Source organism: Ursus americanus, chromosome 9 (assembly GCF_024610735.1).
Source record: "Ursus americanus isolate L20-20 chromosome 9, mUrsAme1.1.p, whole genome shotgun sequence".
Classification (NCBI taxonomy): Eukaryota; Metazoa; Chordata; class Mammalia; order Carnivora; family Ursidae; genus Ursus; species Ursus americanus.
This window is the reverse complement of record NC_142135.1, coordinates 57,129,655-57,144,220: the sequence shown is the minus strand read 5'-3', so window position 1 is coordinate 57,144,220 and position 14,566 is coordinate 57,129,655. Positions and strand designations below refer to the sequence as shown.

The 14,566-nt window shown below is 37.8% G+C and overlaps 1 protein-coding gene and 1 pseudogene across 24 annotated transcripts in view; both read right to left on the bottom strand.

Annotated features, from left to right (window-relative positions):
- Positions 1-14,566, bottom strand: part of STAU2 (staufen double-stranded RNA binding protein 2) — a 312,861-nt gene that overhangs the window by 245,316 nt on the left and 52,979 nt on the right. For all 24 annotated transcript variants that reach the window (XM_045810157.2, XM_045810160.2, XM_087864805.1 and 21 more), the window contains one exon: positions 7,656-7,791. In XM_045810157.2, coding sequence (XP_045666113.2) covers positions 7,656-7,791 — 136 coding nt within the window. The remainder of the gene's footprint in view (positions 1-7,655; positions 7,792-14,566) is intronic.
- LOC148109472 (signal recognition particle RNA) lies at positions 13,215-13,489 on the bottom strand (annotated as a pseudogene).

Genomic DNA, 14,566 nt, shown 5'->3' with positions numbered 1-14,566 from the left:
TGGGTGGCTCAGTCGTTAAGCATCTGCCTTCGGCTTGGGGCGTGATCCTGGGGTCCTGGGATCGAGCCCCACATCAGGCTCCTCCACTGGGAGCCTGCTTCTTCCTCTCCCACTCCCCCTGCTTGTGTTCCTTCTCTTGCTGGCTGTCTATCAAATAAATAAATAAAATCTTTAAAAAAAAAGAATAGAAAATTCTAAAATGCAGTTTTTATATTCTCACCTCAAGAAGCTGGAGCTGGAACAGAAGAACAGGCCTAACCCATGCACAAGAAGGCAGGTGACCAAGATTAGAGCAGAGATCAATGAATTAGAAACCAGGAGCACAGTAGAGCAGATCAACGGAACTAGAAGCTGATTCTTTGAAAGAATAAATAAGATCAATAAACCACTGGCCAGACTTATTCAAAAGAATAGAGAAAGGACCCAAATTTTAAAAATTATGAATGAAAGGGGAGAGATCATGATTAACACCAAGGAAATAGGAAGGATCATTAGAAACTCTTATCAACAGCTTTATGCCAATATATTAAACAACCTGGAAGAAAATGGATACCTTCCTGGAAACCTATAAACTACCAAGACTGAAACAGGAAGAAATTGATTATTTAAACAGATCGTTTAATTATGAAGAGATTGAAGCAGTGATCAGACACCTCCTCAAAAACAAGAGTGCAGGGCCTGATGGATTCCCTGGGGAATTCTACCAAACATTCAAAGAAGAAATAATACCTATTCTCCTGAAGCTGTTTCAAAAAATAGAAACAGAAGGAAAACTACCAAACTCATTCTGTGAGGCCAGTATTACCTTGATTCCCAAACCAGGCAAAGACCCCATCAAAAAGGAGAATTACAGACTGGTATCCCTGATGAATATGGACGCCAAAATTCTCAACAAGATCCTAGTTAATACGATCCAACAGTACATTAAAAGGATTATCCATCATGACCACGTGGGATTCATCCCTGGGATGCAAGGGTGGTTCAACATTTGCAAATCGATCAGTGTGATAGATCATATCAACAAGAAAAGAGTCAAGAACCATATGACCCTCTCAACTGATGCAGAAGAAGCAACTGACAAAATACAGCATCCTGTCCTGATTAAAACCCTTCAGAGTGTAGGGATAGAGGGTACATTCCTCAATCTCACAAAAACCATCTATGAAAAGCCTACAGCAAATATCATTCTCAATGGGGATAAGCTGAACGCCTTTCCCTTAAGATCAGGAACACGACAAGGATGTCCACTCTCGCTATTATTATTCAACATAGTACTAAAAGTCCTCGCAACAGCAATCAGACAACAAAAACGGAAAAAAGGTATCCAAATTGGCAAAGAAGAAGTCAAACTATCTCTTTTCGCAGATGACATGATACTCGATATGGAAAACCCAAAAGACTCCACCCCCAAATTACTAGAACTTATAGAGCAATTCAGTAATGTGGCAGGAAACAAAATCAATGCTCAGAAATCAGTTGCACTTCTATACACGAACAATGAGACTGAAGAAAGAGAAATTAGGGACTCAATTCCATTTACAATAGCACCGAAAATCATACATTATCTCGGAATTAACTTAACCAGAGACGTAAAGGATCTATATTCTAGAAACTACGTACCACTCTTGAAAGACATTGAAGAAGACACAAAAAGATGGAAAAATATTCCATGCTCATGGATCAGAAGAATAAACATAGTTAAAATGTCTATGCTACCCAGAGCAATCTACACTTTCAATGCCATCCCGATCAAAATACCAATGACATTTTTCAAAGAACTGGAACAAACAGCCCTTAAATTTGTGTGGAACCAGAAAAGGCCCCGAATTGCCAAGGAATTGTTGAAAAGGAAACACAAAGCTGGGGGCACCATGTTGCCAGATTTCAAGCTATACTACAAAGCTGTGATCACAAGGACAGCATGGTACTGGCACAAAAAGAGACACATTGACCAATGGAACAGAAGAGAGAACCCAGAAATGGACCCTCGGCTCTTTGGGCAACTCATCTTTGACAAAGCAGGAAAAAACATCCAGTGGAAAAAAGACAGTCTCTTCAATAAATGGTGCTGGGAAAATTGGACAGCTACATATAAAAGAATGAAACTTGACCACTCTCTCACACCATACACAAAGAAAAACTCTAAATGGATGAAAGACTTCGATGTGAGACAGGAATCCATCAAAATCCTAGAGGAGAACATAGGCAGCAACCTCTACGACATCAGCCACAGCAATCTTTTTCATGACACATCTCCAAAGGCAAGAGAAACAAAAGATAAAATGAACCTGTGGGACTTCATCAAGATAAAAAGCTTCTGCACAGCCAAAGAAACAGTCAAAAAAACTAAGAGGCAGCCCACAGAATGGGAGAAGATATTTGCAAATGACACTACAGATAGAAGACTGGTATCCAAAATCTACAAAGAACTTTTCAAACTCAATACACGAGAAACAAATAATAGAATCAAAAAATGGGCAGAAGATATGAACAGACACTTTTCCAATGAAGACATACAAATGGCTAACAGACACATGAAAAAATGTTCAAAATCATTAGCCATCAGGGAAATTCAAATCAAAACCACACTGAGATACCACCTTACGCCAGTTAGAATGGCAAAAATGGACAAGGCAAGAAACAACAATAGTTGGAGAGGCTGTGGAGAAAGGGGATCCCTCCTACATTGTTGGTGGGAATGCAAGTTGGTACAGCCACTCTGGAAAACAGTGTGGAGGTCCCTTAAAAAGTTAAAAACTGAGCTACCCTATGACCCAGCCATTGCACTACTGGGTATTTACCCCAAAGATACAGACGTAGTGAAGAGGAGGGCCATGTGCACCCCAATGTTCATAGCAGCATTGTCCACAATAGCTAAATCGTGGAAGGAGCCGAGATGCCCTTCAACAGATGACTGGATTAAGAAGTTGTGATCCATATATACAATGGAATATTATGCAGCTATCAAAAAGAACGAGTTCTCAACACTTGCTGCAACATGGACGGCACTGGAGGAGATAATGCTAAGTGAAATAAGTCAAGCAGAGAAAGATAATTATCATATGGTTTCACTCATTTATGGAACATAAGAAATAGCAGAAAGATTGGCAGGAGGAGGAAGGGAAGAATGAAGGGGGGGTAAACGGAAGGGGGAATGAACCATGAGAGACTATGGACTCTGGGAAACAAACTGAGGGCTTCAGAGGGGAGGGGGTGGGGGATTGGGATAGGCCGGTGATGGGTCTTAAGGAGGGCATGTATTGCATGGTGCACAGGGTGTTATATGCAAATAATGAATCATGGAACACTACATCAAAAACTAAGGATATACTGTATGGTTACTAACATAACATAATAAAACATTATTTTTTAAAAAACAACAAATATATAAATAAATAATCTTTAAAAAATTTAATAAAAAATAAATATTTTTTTAAACCGCATGGGTAATGTCTAATTATTACTTAATATTATTTTAAGTAGAAAATGAAAGGACCTTCTTATAAATCCCTCTAAATGATATCTGTTTCTTGGGACTTTTTAACCTTTCATTCCCTGCCTTATTAAGAAGCTACTCATTTATGTAGAGTCTGACAAGGAGAAGAATCTCCTCTGAGTTGGCTCCAAATCCCTGTGACACATTCAGGTGTTGTCATCTACAGATTAAGGTCATATGTGAAATCCTAATTTTAAAAAAATTTTTTAAAGATTTATTTATTTTTATTTGACAGAGAAAGAGAGATCACAAGTAGGCAGAGTGGCAGGCAGAGGCAGAGGGAGAAGCAGGCTCCCTGCTGAGCAGGATGCCTGAGGTGGGGCTTGATCCCAGGACGCTGGGACCATGACCCTAGCAGAAGGCAGCCACTTAACCGACTGAGCCACCCATATGAAATCCTAATTTTTACAGCGTAATGAGTAATGGTTAGTTTTGCCCTTCTGTGAGCAGAGAGCTTTCCAGTTGAAACATGGCTTGGCAGCTTACCAGTACTTCCCTATTTTCTTTTTACCTTTTTTGTGATCTGCAGAATATTCTAAACCCTCTCCAACAATCTGAAAGCAGTCCACTTTATCCATTAAGTGGGAATGGCCTAAAGCACAACCCCTTAGACAAGTCATAAATAAATTCTTACACTCCCTCATGACAACCATGAAATCAGATCTTGAAACTACAAATTGCCAACAAAGGAAAAATGTCAACATTCTTAACAGAAGACCTACAATAGAAAAAAAAAAAATCAAACCAAACCAAATGACCCTTGTCACATCTTCATATACCAACTACTCTCCTCCTTGGTTCACTCTTTTCTAGCCATACTGGTCTCCTGGAGAAGATATCAACATGCCTGATACATTCCTACCTCAGGGGCATTGTGCTTGCTGTTTGTTCTGCTTGGAATGTTCTCTCCTCTCATGACATACACACGACTTATTCCCTCTCTTCCTTTAGGTCTTTTTTTTTTTTTTCAAATATTTTATTTATTTATTCATGAGAAACAGAGAGAGGGAGAGGCATAGGGAAAAGCAGGCCCCCCATGGAGCAGGGAGCCGGATGTGGGGCTTGATCCCAGGCTGACCTGAGCTGAAGGCAGATGTTTAACCGACTGAGCCACCCAGGTGCCCCATCTTCCTTTAGGTCTTTATCAAAAGTCACCTTCTCAGTGAGTAACCACCTCTTAATCACTGCCTCACTTACTAGAACATGAGCTCCATAGTAATCATCCACAGAGATTATTGTCAGATTTTTCATTGCTTTAGCACCAGACTTCCTTCATTTAAAAGTAATAAATCCACTAATCAAAACTCTAGTAAGATTTCAGTAAGGAACTACAGATATCAAAATATAATTAGAATTTAAATATCCTCATAAGTCTATTCATTATAGTCCATTGAAAGTAAAATATCTTGATAGGCAAGTATTCCAAACTCAGGTGACCAAATATGTCTATTGTACTTAAAGTGGGCAAATAGTTTTATTTTTATTAGGTAACCTCAGGCTTAGAAGAAAGGCAATAGGCATGTTATACAGAAAAAGAGGAAGTAAAGAAACTACAAGAGAAATGTTCTGTCCTTGCCACCTATGTGGTGCGGACACCAAGTGGAGAGCTGATAAGCCTGCCACTGGATGGTCCCGTTAGGAGATACTACGGAAGAGGGTGAGAATGGAGCAACATTCCAGGGGCCAAAGACAATTAAGGATTTAGGTCAAGAGAGCAAGGGAGAGATGGTAAATCACAGCCGACAGGAAAAAACAGACTACACATCACCAACTGCAGGTTTTGGCCAGGCAGGAGAGAAGGGCGTCAGCTATGCGGTGGACAAGGGACATCATCCCAAAGACCAGAGGAGCTCAGAGGGCAACACAGCACACCCACACAAAGGGAAGTGTCCCTCCTTTCCTACCAAGACAACAGAGTAAATTCCCCCAGACACACCTGGGAGAAAAGAGGGGAGGAGCAGAAGTCCAAGAAGATTGTACTCATGTTTCTTAGAGAACCTAAGCAATAACATATAAAGGAACCATTCACGATCTGAACAGGACTAAGTTTTAAACGGTAAATACACCACTGCCAAAAAAGACACCAAAAGGTAGCATATTATGTACAGACCACACATATTCTCACATCCGAATTATAATGTTAGTAAACACACAAAATGATTTAAAAAGTCTCAGCATCCCAACACTAGAAGAAATGATGACTATGTGACATGACAGAGGCGTTAGCTAACACGCCATAGCAATCATAATGCAACATAAACGTACCACATCAGGAGGCTGGACACCCTAAACTTGCACAATGCTGTATGTCAATTATAATATCCTTTTTAAGCATTAGCAAATACCTGATCACAGGAATGTCTTAGGTGAAAAACAGTTGGAGAAATCTCACACACACACAAATATTAGGCCATATAATGTCTAAAACTGTTGCACATCAAACAAACACAAAACTAAGAGCCAGTTTTTCCAAAGCAGGAAAATTAAACAAAACAGACGTAATGCTACTACCCCCAACACATAAACATTTGAAGACTGGCCAAGCAATGCAACAAAAATTAACAAATTCAAATAGACAAATCAAAAAGGACATACAAAATATCTGAAAACTGTTCAGTCTCATAAGTAATCAATAAAATAAAAATTTAAGAACATACCACTTTTTATCTATCAAACAAGACGTGTTTTTTTAACTCAGGATTGTCAGAATGGAACAGAATACACTCTAAGTAATTAATATAAATTTTAATGTAATTGGGCAACATATTATTCTTTTTAACCCAATATTCCCCTTACAGTAATCTATTTTAAGGAAATAATCAGTGACATAAAAATTTGAATATAAAGATTGTTGCACATTACTTATAATTGTCAAAAAAAGGGGGCAACAGCTTAGATGATCAAAACAGGTACATTCTGTTTATATACTTATCAAGTATTCTTTGTTTACACCTGTTTATATCCTTGTAAAGTATACCCTGGCCAAATGAAGCATTATGTAGCCATCGAAAATGTTTTTCAAAGATCCCTTCAAAATACGAAAAATAGGGGCACCTGGCTGGCTCAGTCAGAAGAGCATGAGACTCTTGATTTCGGGGTCGTAAATCTGAGTCTCACATTGGGTGTAGAGATTACTAAAAAAATAAAGTTTTAAAAAATATGAAAAATGATCACTATATCAAATTAAAAGAGGGCACGATATTGTATATATGAGATAAACTATGATACATCATACAAAGGAACACTATTTAGCAACAGAAAAGGGCAAAATCCAGATACAAGCAACAAGGATGAATCTCAAAAAACAAAAACAAATAAAAAAGAAAACCATTATAGGAAGTGAAAAAAGCCAGACACAGAAGAGTACATACTGTAGGAGCCTATTTATATACAGTTCAATGACATGCAAAACTAAACTACGGTGACAGAACCATGGTTCCTCCTGGGAGGTATATTGAGTACAAATAGGTTTGAGGAAATTCTCAGGGTAATAGAAACATGCTGACCCTTGATGGGGGTGGTCATCACGTGAGGATATACACATATAAAAAGCGATCAAGTATAAATACGTATATATACTAAGTAATAGTCATCACAATGTACAATTAAGATCTGTGCATTCTGCCAGTCACATAACATAACGCCATAAAATACTATAGAAATTGAATATAAAGGATAACTTCACTTTGGTCAAACATTATGTGCAAAGAATTTTAAAAAGTGTAAAATACATCAAACTATCACAAAATTATGCAATGTGTAAAAAAACTTAGTAAATCCTTCCAACAAATTTCCTATAAATTAAAAACACTCATGTTTGCAATGTATTTGGACAAATTTTAAAAACCGCTAATTAAGCTAAATATCTGCTTGGTAAATAAATGAACAAGTCAATTGAGAAGTCAGCTCTATATTATGGCATCATTTTAAAACATGGTCCTGCCTGCAACAAATACAGGGCTCTCATCACTCAATAAAAACTAGTTATTTTATTAAATGTATTACTTTAAATACTCCTTGAGAGCCTGACTTATTTAAATTCCATGCAAAATGCCCAAAGTAAGTGTTCCTTACACTGAAAATACTCCTTGAGTTTCAGAAACTTTTACAATATGTGTAAAATAATAAATAAGAACAAAACCAAAGAAGACATACAAACCTCTGATTGTACATGCCCCGAAAGTTGTAATTAGCTCTATAATTTGGGAAAGGCTTTGGATCTAATGGCCTGTAGATGGCAGGCTCTCCCCTTTTCATAGCAAGCCCATTCAGTTCCACAGTTGGAGTTATACTACCTGTTTAAAAAAAATATTAAAAGCACACAAGTGAAATATTTCCATAATAAATCATGCAAGCCATACTTACATTACATGTAATTACCATGAAAGAAGGTGGGAGTTGATAGCCTGTCTGTACGATTTTCTCAGGGGTGTATAAACAAACTATAAACAGGAAAATTGTTTCTAATGAAATCTCTTTGGGGTTTTTGCAACCTTTCTTGTACATTCGCGGCCAAAAATTCAACTGGAAAGTCAGACTGTTTCAAAACAAGGGGAACACAAGATTCACATATTGCTTAATTTGGATACTATAAAGAAAGTATTGAACATCAGCATTACTCACCCCAGGAAGATTTCAATTATTTTAATCATTAAAAACATTATCATCTGTGAATATTTTTATGTTTTGCTAATCAAGCAACTGAAATTAGCAATGCATAAAGGGTCATCAGTAATTCTTAGGCTTATCTCATGAAAATACACTTTGAGTTTTTTCTATAACCAACAACAGGGCAAAGTAAATCTACTACTGCTTTCTATAAATAATCTTTAAAGATACATAGTGAAGCATTTATGGATGAAGTGATATATCTGAGCTTTCTTTCAAAATAATTCAGAGGAAAGACAGATGAGAAACAACACTGGCCACCACATGTAGATGACTGTTGAAGGTGGTGATAGGTATGGGGATGTTCACTATCTTATTTACTCTACTTTTGAAAAAGTTTGAAAAATCCATAATAAGTAACACACACTGTAAATTATTACATCACATTATTTTGAGTATCAAAAGAAGTTATTTAGTAAAACATTACATATACACATTCCATATAACGAATCACAAATATCAATCTGCAGTTTTTAAAGAAAGTAAAATTTATTTTTTCAGTGTAATCCTGTACTATTTTGTTGGAATTAAGGCTTTTGCAACATACATTTAAGACTCCATTCATCACATACAAAAATGGGTCCACTCATTGCAGCAGAGAAACTGGGGCTGGCATAAAGCGCCTGCGGGGGGGCGGTGGAGCCCGACACAAACGCACAGCCGGCAGCCACGTCATCAGCTACCCATCAAGAGTCAGTCCGCTGTGTGTCCCAGTTCTAAAGAATTTATGCGAAACCACTGAAGAGTATAATAAGAACAGGAACTAAACCAAGGTTAAGGGGAAAAACAAAGAGGGTGGAAGGACAAAGGAGTGGAAAAGATAAAAGATAAGCATAAGAAAAGAACATTAACATACTGACTAGTACGTCCAATTAGTCCAAACCCTTAACTTAATACCAACACTCAGGGCAGAGGAAGAGAAAGTCAAGAATAAAGGGGTTCTTTCTTTCTTTCCTACAGTATTTTACTGAGGGGCAAGTAAAATGCACAAAACTTAACCATACAAATCTACAAATTATTACATACTGTAAATACTCAGGGACCACCATTCAGAGCAAGATATGAACATTTTCATCACCCAGAAAGTTCCATCATGGCTATTTCCAGTCAATACCCACCTCCCCACATTACCTATTCTGACTTACATCATCCGAATTTTGCCTGTTCTTCAAACCTGAATATGTATTGTTCTATCTTGCTTCTTTCACTCAAAGTTACAATTTTGTCAAATATTTCAGTATTGCAAACATTTTTCTTATCACTAAGTAGTCTCCTACTGAATGAATACATCAGTTTATCTATTTTGCTGTTGATGGGACATCTGACTTGTTTCTAGTTGGGAGCAATTAAGTATAAAGCCACAATGTTTTAGCAGACATACACACTCAGTTCTCTTAGGTGTATCTGTAGCAGTGGAATTGCTACTAGATCATAGAGAAGGTTTATGGCTAACTTTACTACAAATTGTCTAACAGTTTCTACAAATTTACAAACCGAAGAGCAGTCTGTATCTTTTTGAAAGTTTAAGTTTTTCTTATTTCATACAGATTGCAGTTTAATAATTAACACGTTAGGGACGCCTGGATGGCACAGTGGTTAAGCGTCTGCCTTCGGCTCAGGGCGTGATCCCAGCGTTATGGGATTGAGCCCCACATCAGGCTCCTCCGCTATGAGCCTGCTTCTTCCTCTCCCACTCCCCCTGCTTGTGTTCCCTCTCTCACTGGCTGTCTCTATCTTTGTCAAATAAATAATAAAAAAAAATAAAATCTTTAAAAATAATAATCATTAACATGTTAATCAGTTGTAAGATTTATGTCATTCTGAATTCTACTTTGCAACAATCATACAGACATAAATAGCATAAAGTTCAATGGAGAAAAAAAAGAAAGTTTGAAAGACCTCATCCTTTAAGTACGGCAATAAACAGGAAACTAATGTGTTTAAAAATCAGCAGTGAGGTGATTTTAATGCACTGGTAGGATATATTATGTCCTGCCACCCATACCAAAATTGGGTTTTAAGCTAGGTAAAAGTATTGTATTCATATCATTTAAATAAATTAATGATTTCATATAAATTCCTCATTTGAAAGTCAGGCTGCAGTCTATTTTCTTCACAGAAATGCTAGACACTGGTCTTTGAAGGAGCAGGGAGAAGCAGCAGACACTGTAAACTGTGCTGAAGAGGTTCTGACTCCTGTTTGATAAAGAGCTAGACTGCCACCACTCCGTGGGCACAGCCTCTTTACTTGCACAATCCCCAGTAAACATTTACAGAGTTAAGTGCCAACCATGGGAACCTGCAGGTAACGCTAAGTACACTCCGGCAGGTGCGAGCTGGACCCAGGTTGCATAAAGATGATCATTACACAGCATCCTCATGCGTCACAGGGCTGTGAAGCCGACACGGTCAACACAGAATCCGTTTCTAGGGCTTTTCGGTAAAGGAAAGGAAATTTCTGTATTTATCAGTGATAAATATAACAAGGCTAATTGGTTATATATACATACATAACAACTACTGTGGATTCCTATTAGATGCAAAGTGAAAGAAAAATGCCACAACTAGTTTTCAAGGAGCTACATGTTGCTAACACTCAAGGAAACAGCTTTCTAGATGGTTAGAACAGTCCCTGGAACACAGCAGCCACTCAATAAATATCTGTTCAAACAATGAATTCATGAATTAATCAACCAAGGCCCCTTGAGGAAATGGCTGGTGCCGGAGCCGGGACAAGGAATATACGAGATGACCTTGGAGCATCTTACTGTGCCAGAAAGTAAGCAGTGCCCAAGAACAATGAAAACAGGAGGAGGACACGGGAGTCCACTGGAAAGGTTCATACCCCTGGGGAAGTCTGTAACAAGTTGAGAATCGAAACAAATAATGATAGATTATAAACCTGTAAGTAAAATAGGAATCCAACAGTCTATAGTGATAGAAATAAATGACCAAACAAAAAAAAAAATGAGGGGAAAGAGAAAATTCTAGGGTAGAATGCTAACTAATAAATGTAAAAAAAAAACAAAACAAAAACCCAACTGGAATCAAAATATCACTCTTTAAGAGAGAATAAATTTCTGTTGTTTTAAGCCAAATCAATCAATCAATCAATCACCCTGCGGCACTCTTCAGAGTATTAATTGATTAAGTAAAGAATCATTAATAGATGCCAAATCTGGTAGGTGAAAGTAAGTTTGATGAGGAACAGAATGTTTAGTCTAGTCCCAAAGTTTCTCCTCAGAAAATACTTATTAGTTCCTTATTATTTAATAAGAAAACATACTTACCAATTAACTTTACGGTAGAGAAGCCTGGCAAACACACTCTTCACCGAGTGACAAAAGTCATCACTAATGGGACAAATCAGTATCGGGTGTATCCAGATATGTAACACTGAGCTAAGCCCAGGCCACTGGGACATTCATGCTAAAGATGCATAAAATCACGAGGAAACACCAGATAAACTCAACTGAGGGGCATTCTACAAATGACGTGGCTTGTACTATCCGAAAATGTCATGGTCATAAAAGACAAGAACTCTGAGGAACTATTCCAGATTGAAGCAGAATGAAAAGAAATGAAAAATACATGATCCCGATTAGATCCTGGACCTACAAAGGATATTACTGGGACAATCACTGAAAGAAGAATGGAGTCTTTGCGTTATATGATTATACCAAATCAATGTTAACTTCCTGACAGGAGAATGGCCACGCATTTGGGAACAACACACTGAAGTATTAAGGAGAATGGGACCACATGTCCACAACAACTTATTCTCAAATGGTTCAGAAATGTTAACAGTTGGGGGCGCCTGGGTGGCTCCGTCATTAAGCATCTGCCTTAGGCTCGGCGCAGGTCATTATCCCAGGATCCTGGGATCGAGCCCCACACCGGGCTCCCTGTTCGGTGGAGAGTCTGCTTCTCCCTCTCCCTCTGCTCCCTCTGCTTGCGCGTGGCCTCTCTCTCTCTCTTTCTCTCTCTCTCTGTCAAATACATAAATAAATAAAATCTTTAAAAAAAAAAAAAGAAACGTTAACAGTTGGGGGATCTGCGTGAAGGGTACATAACAAACGCTCTATGTACTCTTGCTACAAATTTTACATACATATGAAATTATTTCCAAAAAGGTTTAAAAAAAATAAAAGGGGGGAGGAAGTAAAACAGTTCTATGTTATAGCCTTAGCCATGCTGTAAATGAATTTAACTCCTCTCTGGGAGTAAGTATCTCTTCTTGATGTGAAGTCAGGACTGAACTCCCCCCTCCCTGCAATGCAGGCGAAATGGATTGTCTTTTCAATAAATGGTGCTGAGTTAACTGAACCTCTATATATTAAAAAGAAGAAGAAAAATCATGAACCCTACCTCACATCATACATAAACCTCAGTTCCTGACAGACTCTAGATCTAAATTTTAAAAATAAAATAATAAAGCTTTTAAAATTTTATAAGATTATTTTCATAACTTGGTGGCAGACAAAGATGGCTTAGGTAAGATACTAACCGTAAGGGAAAAGACTAATAAATCCAACTTAAAGAATTAAAATAAAGAATTTCTGTTCATCGAAAAATATACCATTATAGAAAGATATGCAACACACGTTATCTAACAAAAGATGTGAATCCAGAATATGTAAGAATCCTAAAGTCAACCAAAAATAGAAAAACCTAAAAAACAGACGATGCAGGTTTTTTTAAATGGGAAAATTATTTCGACTGGCACTCTACAACAGAGATCTCGCTACCAACAGCCATATGAAAAGGTGCTCACCATCATTAGTTATTAAGGAGATGAAAATTAAAACTACACTGAATTACTACCATACCCCCAGAAGAATAACTAAAATTTTTAAAGCTTAAGAGACCATATGTTGATAAGAATGTAGAGCGCTCTCACATATTGCTAGTAGGAAGGGAATATTATACTTTGACATAATGTATTATGTATGCATTTATAATATGTGTATTTTTTTCAAGTATGAACTTGGAAAAGGGCAAACTTTTTTTTTTTTGAGACCTAGGATTCCTTAAATTGGGGGAAGGCAAAAAGAGAGGGGGTTTTGCTATGTTGCCCATGTTGGAGTGCAGTGGCTATTCACAAGCAAAATCCCACTACTCTGATCTGCTGTTTCTAACCTGGGCTGCTTCACCCCACCTTAGGCAACCTGGTGATCCCCCGCTCCCAGGAGGTCACTATATCAACGCCAAACCTACTGCAGACACTTGATCAGCACAGCGCACTACAGCCCAGAACTTCTGGGCTCAACTGATCTTCCTGCCTCAGCCTCCCAAGTAGCTTCAACTACATGTCACCTATATGTCTCAAGTATGTTTGGGGTTTTTCGGGCTTGATTTTGTTTTTTTGTCATCCTGACCCTTTTGTTTTGAAATTAAAAAATAAAAGATACTTTAACACAACGGTGAACATATAGGGCAAAAGCAAATACTAAAATTTAATGTTGAATTAAATAGTAAGCTGAATGTTTGGGCCTCCAAACTGGGTAACCCAAAACCACTTAAAAATGGGTATGTTCACAGTTTACAGCAATTGGCCTATAGGTAAGAGAACGGTCAAAGTTTTTCCAGCTGAACTTCCAAGGAAATTATCTCTTCAAAGACATACTCTAATTGTTGCTCTAATTCACTATTCAATCTGGCCAAAACTATGATAGTTTCCTTACTGTGTCTAACTGATGCCTCAATAGCTTTCTTATCTTTCCCAAAAGGTCTAGGAATAAAAGACTGTGATGTAAGAACAGCAGCTGTGATACCTGTCTTTTATGTACTCTCATTGACTTCCGGTCTTAATTCTTACTCTGATTTGAATGAACAGATGCATAACCCATGACCCAACAATTCCAATACTGTGTACATGCCCAACAAAAATGTATACAAGAATGTTCACAGCAGTTTTATTTCTAAGAGCCCGAAACTGGAAACAATCTAAATGTCCGTCAATAGCACAATGAATAAATAAATTACAGTATATTCATGCAGCAATGACATACTATACAGCAATAAAATACTATACTGTTAAACACAACATGGATGAATCTCACAGATGTAACACTGAGAAAAACAAGCTATCACAAAAGAGTACAGTGCATGATTCTAACAAGCAGGCACAATGAATTTAAGACAGACAAGCAGAAGAGTGGCTTCCTTTGGAGTTGTTTGACGACTAGAAGGGGCCATGAGGCAGGCTTCTGGGTCACCGGCAAAGCCTGTGGTACTGGTCAAGTGTTCAAAGTGCAAAACGCATCAAGGCTCTACAGTTATAACCTGTGCACTTGCCAGTATGCAGTATTATACTCTATTTTAAAACTTTACCTTCAAAAAGCTACTCATTCTCTCAGCTTACTGCAACACTCAAAAGCGCAAACTCATCTCCACTGGCCC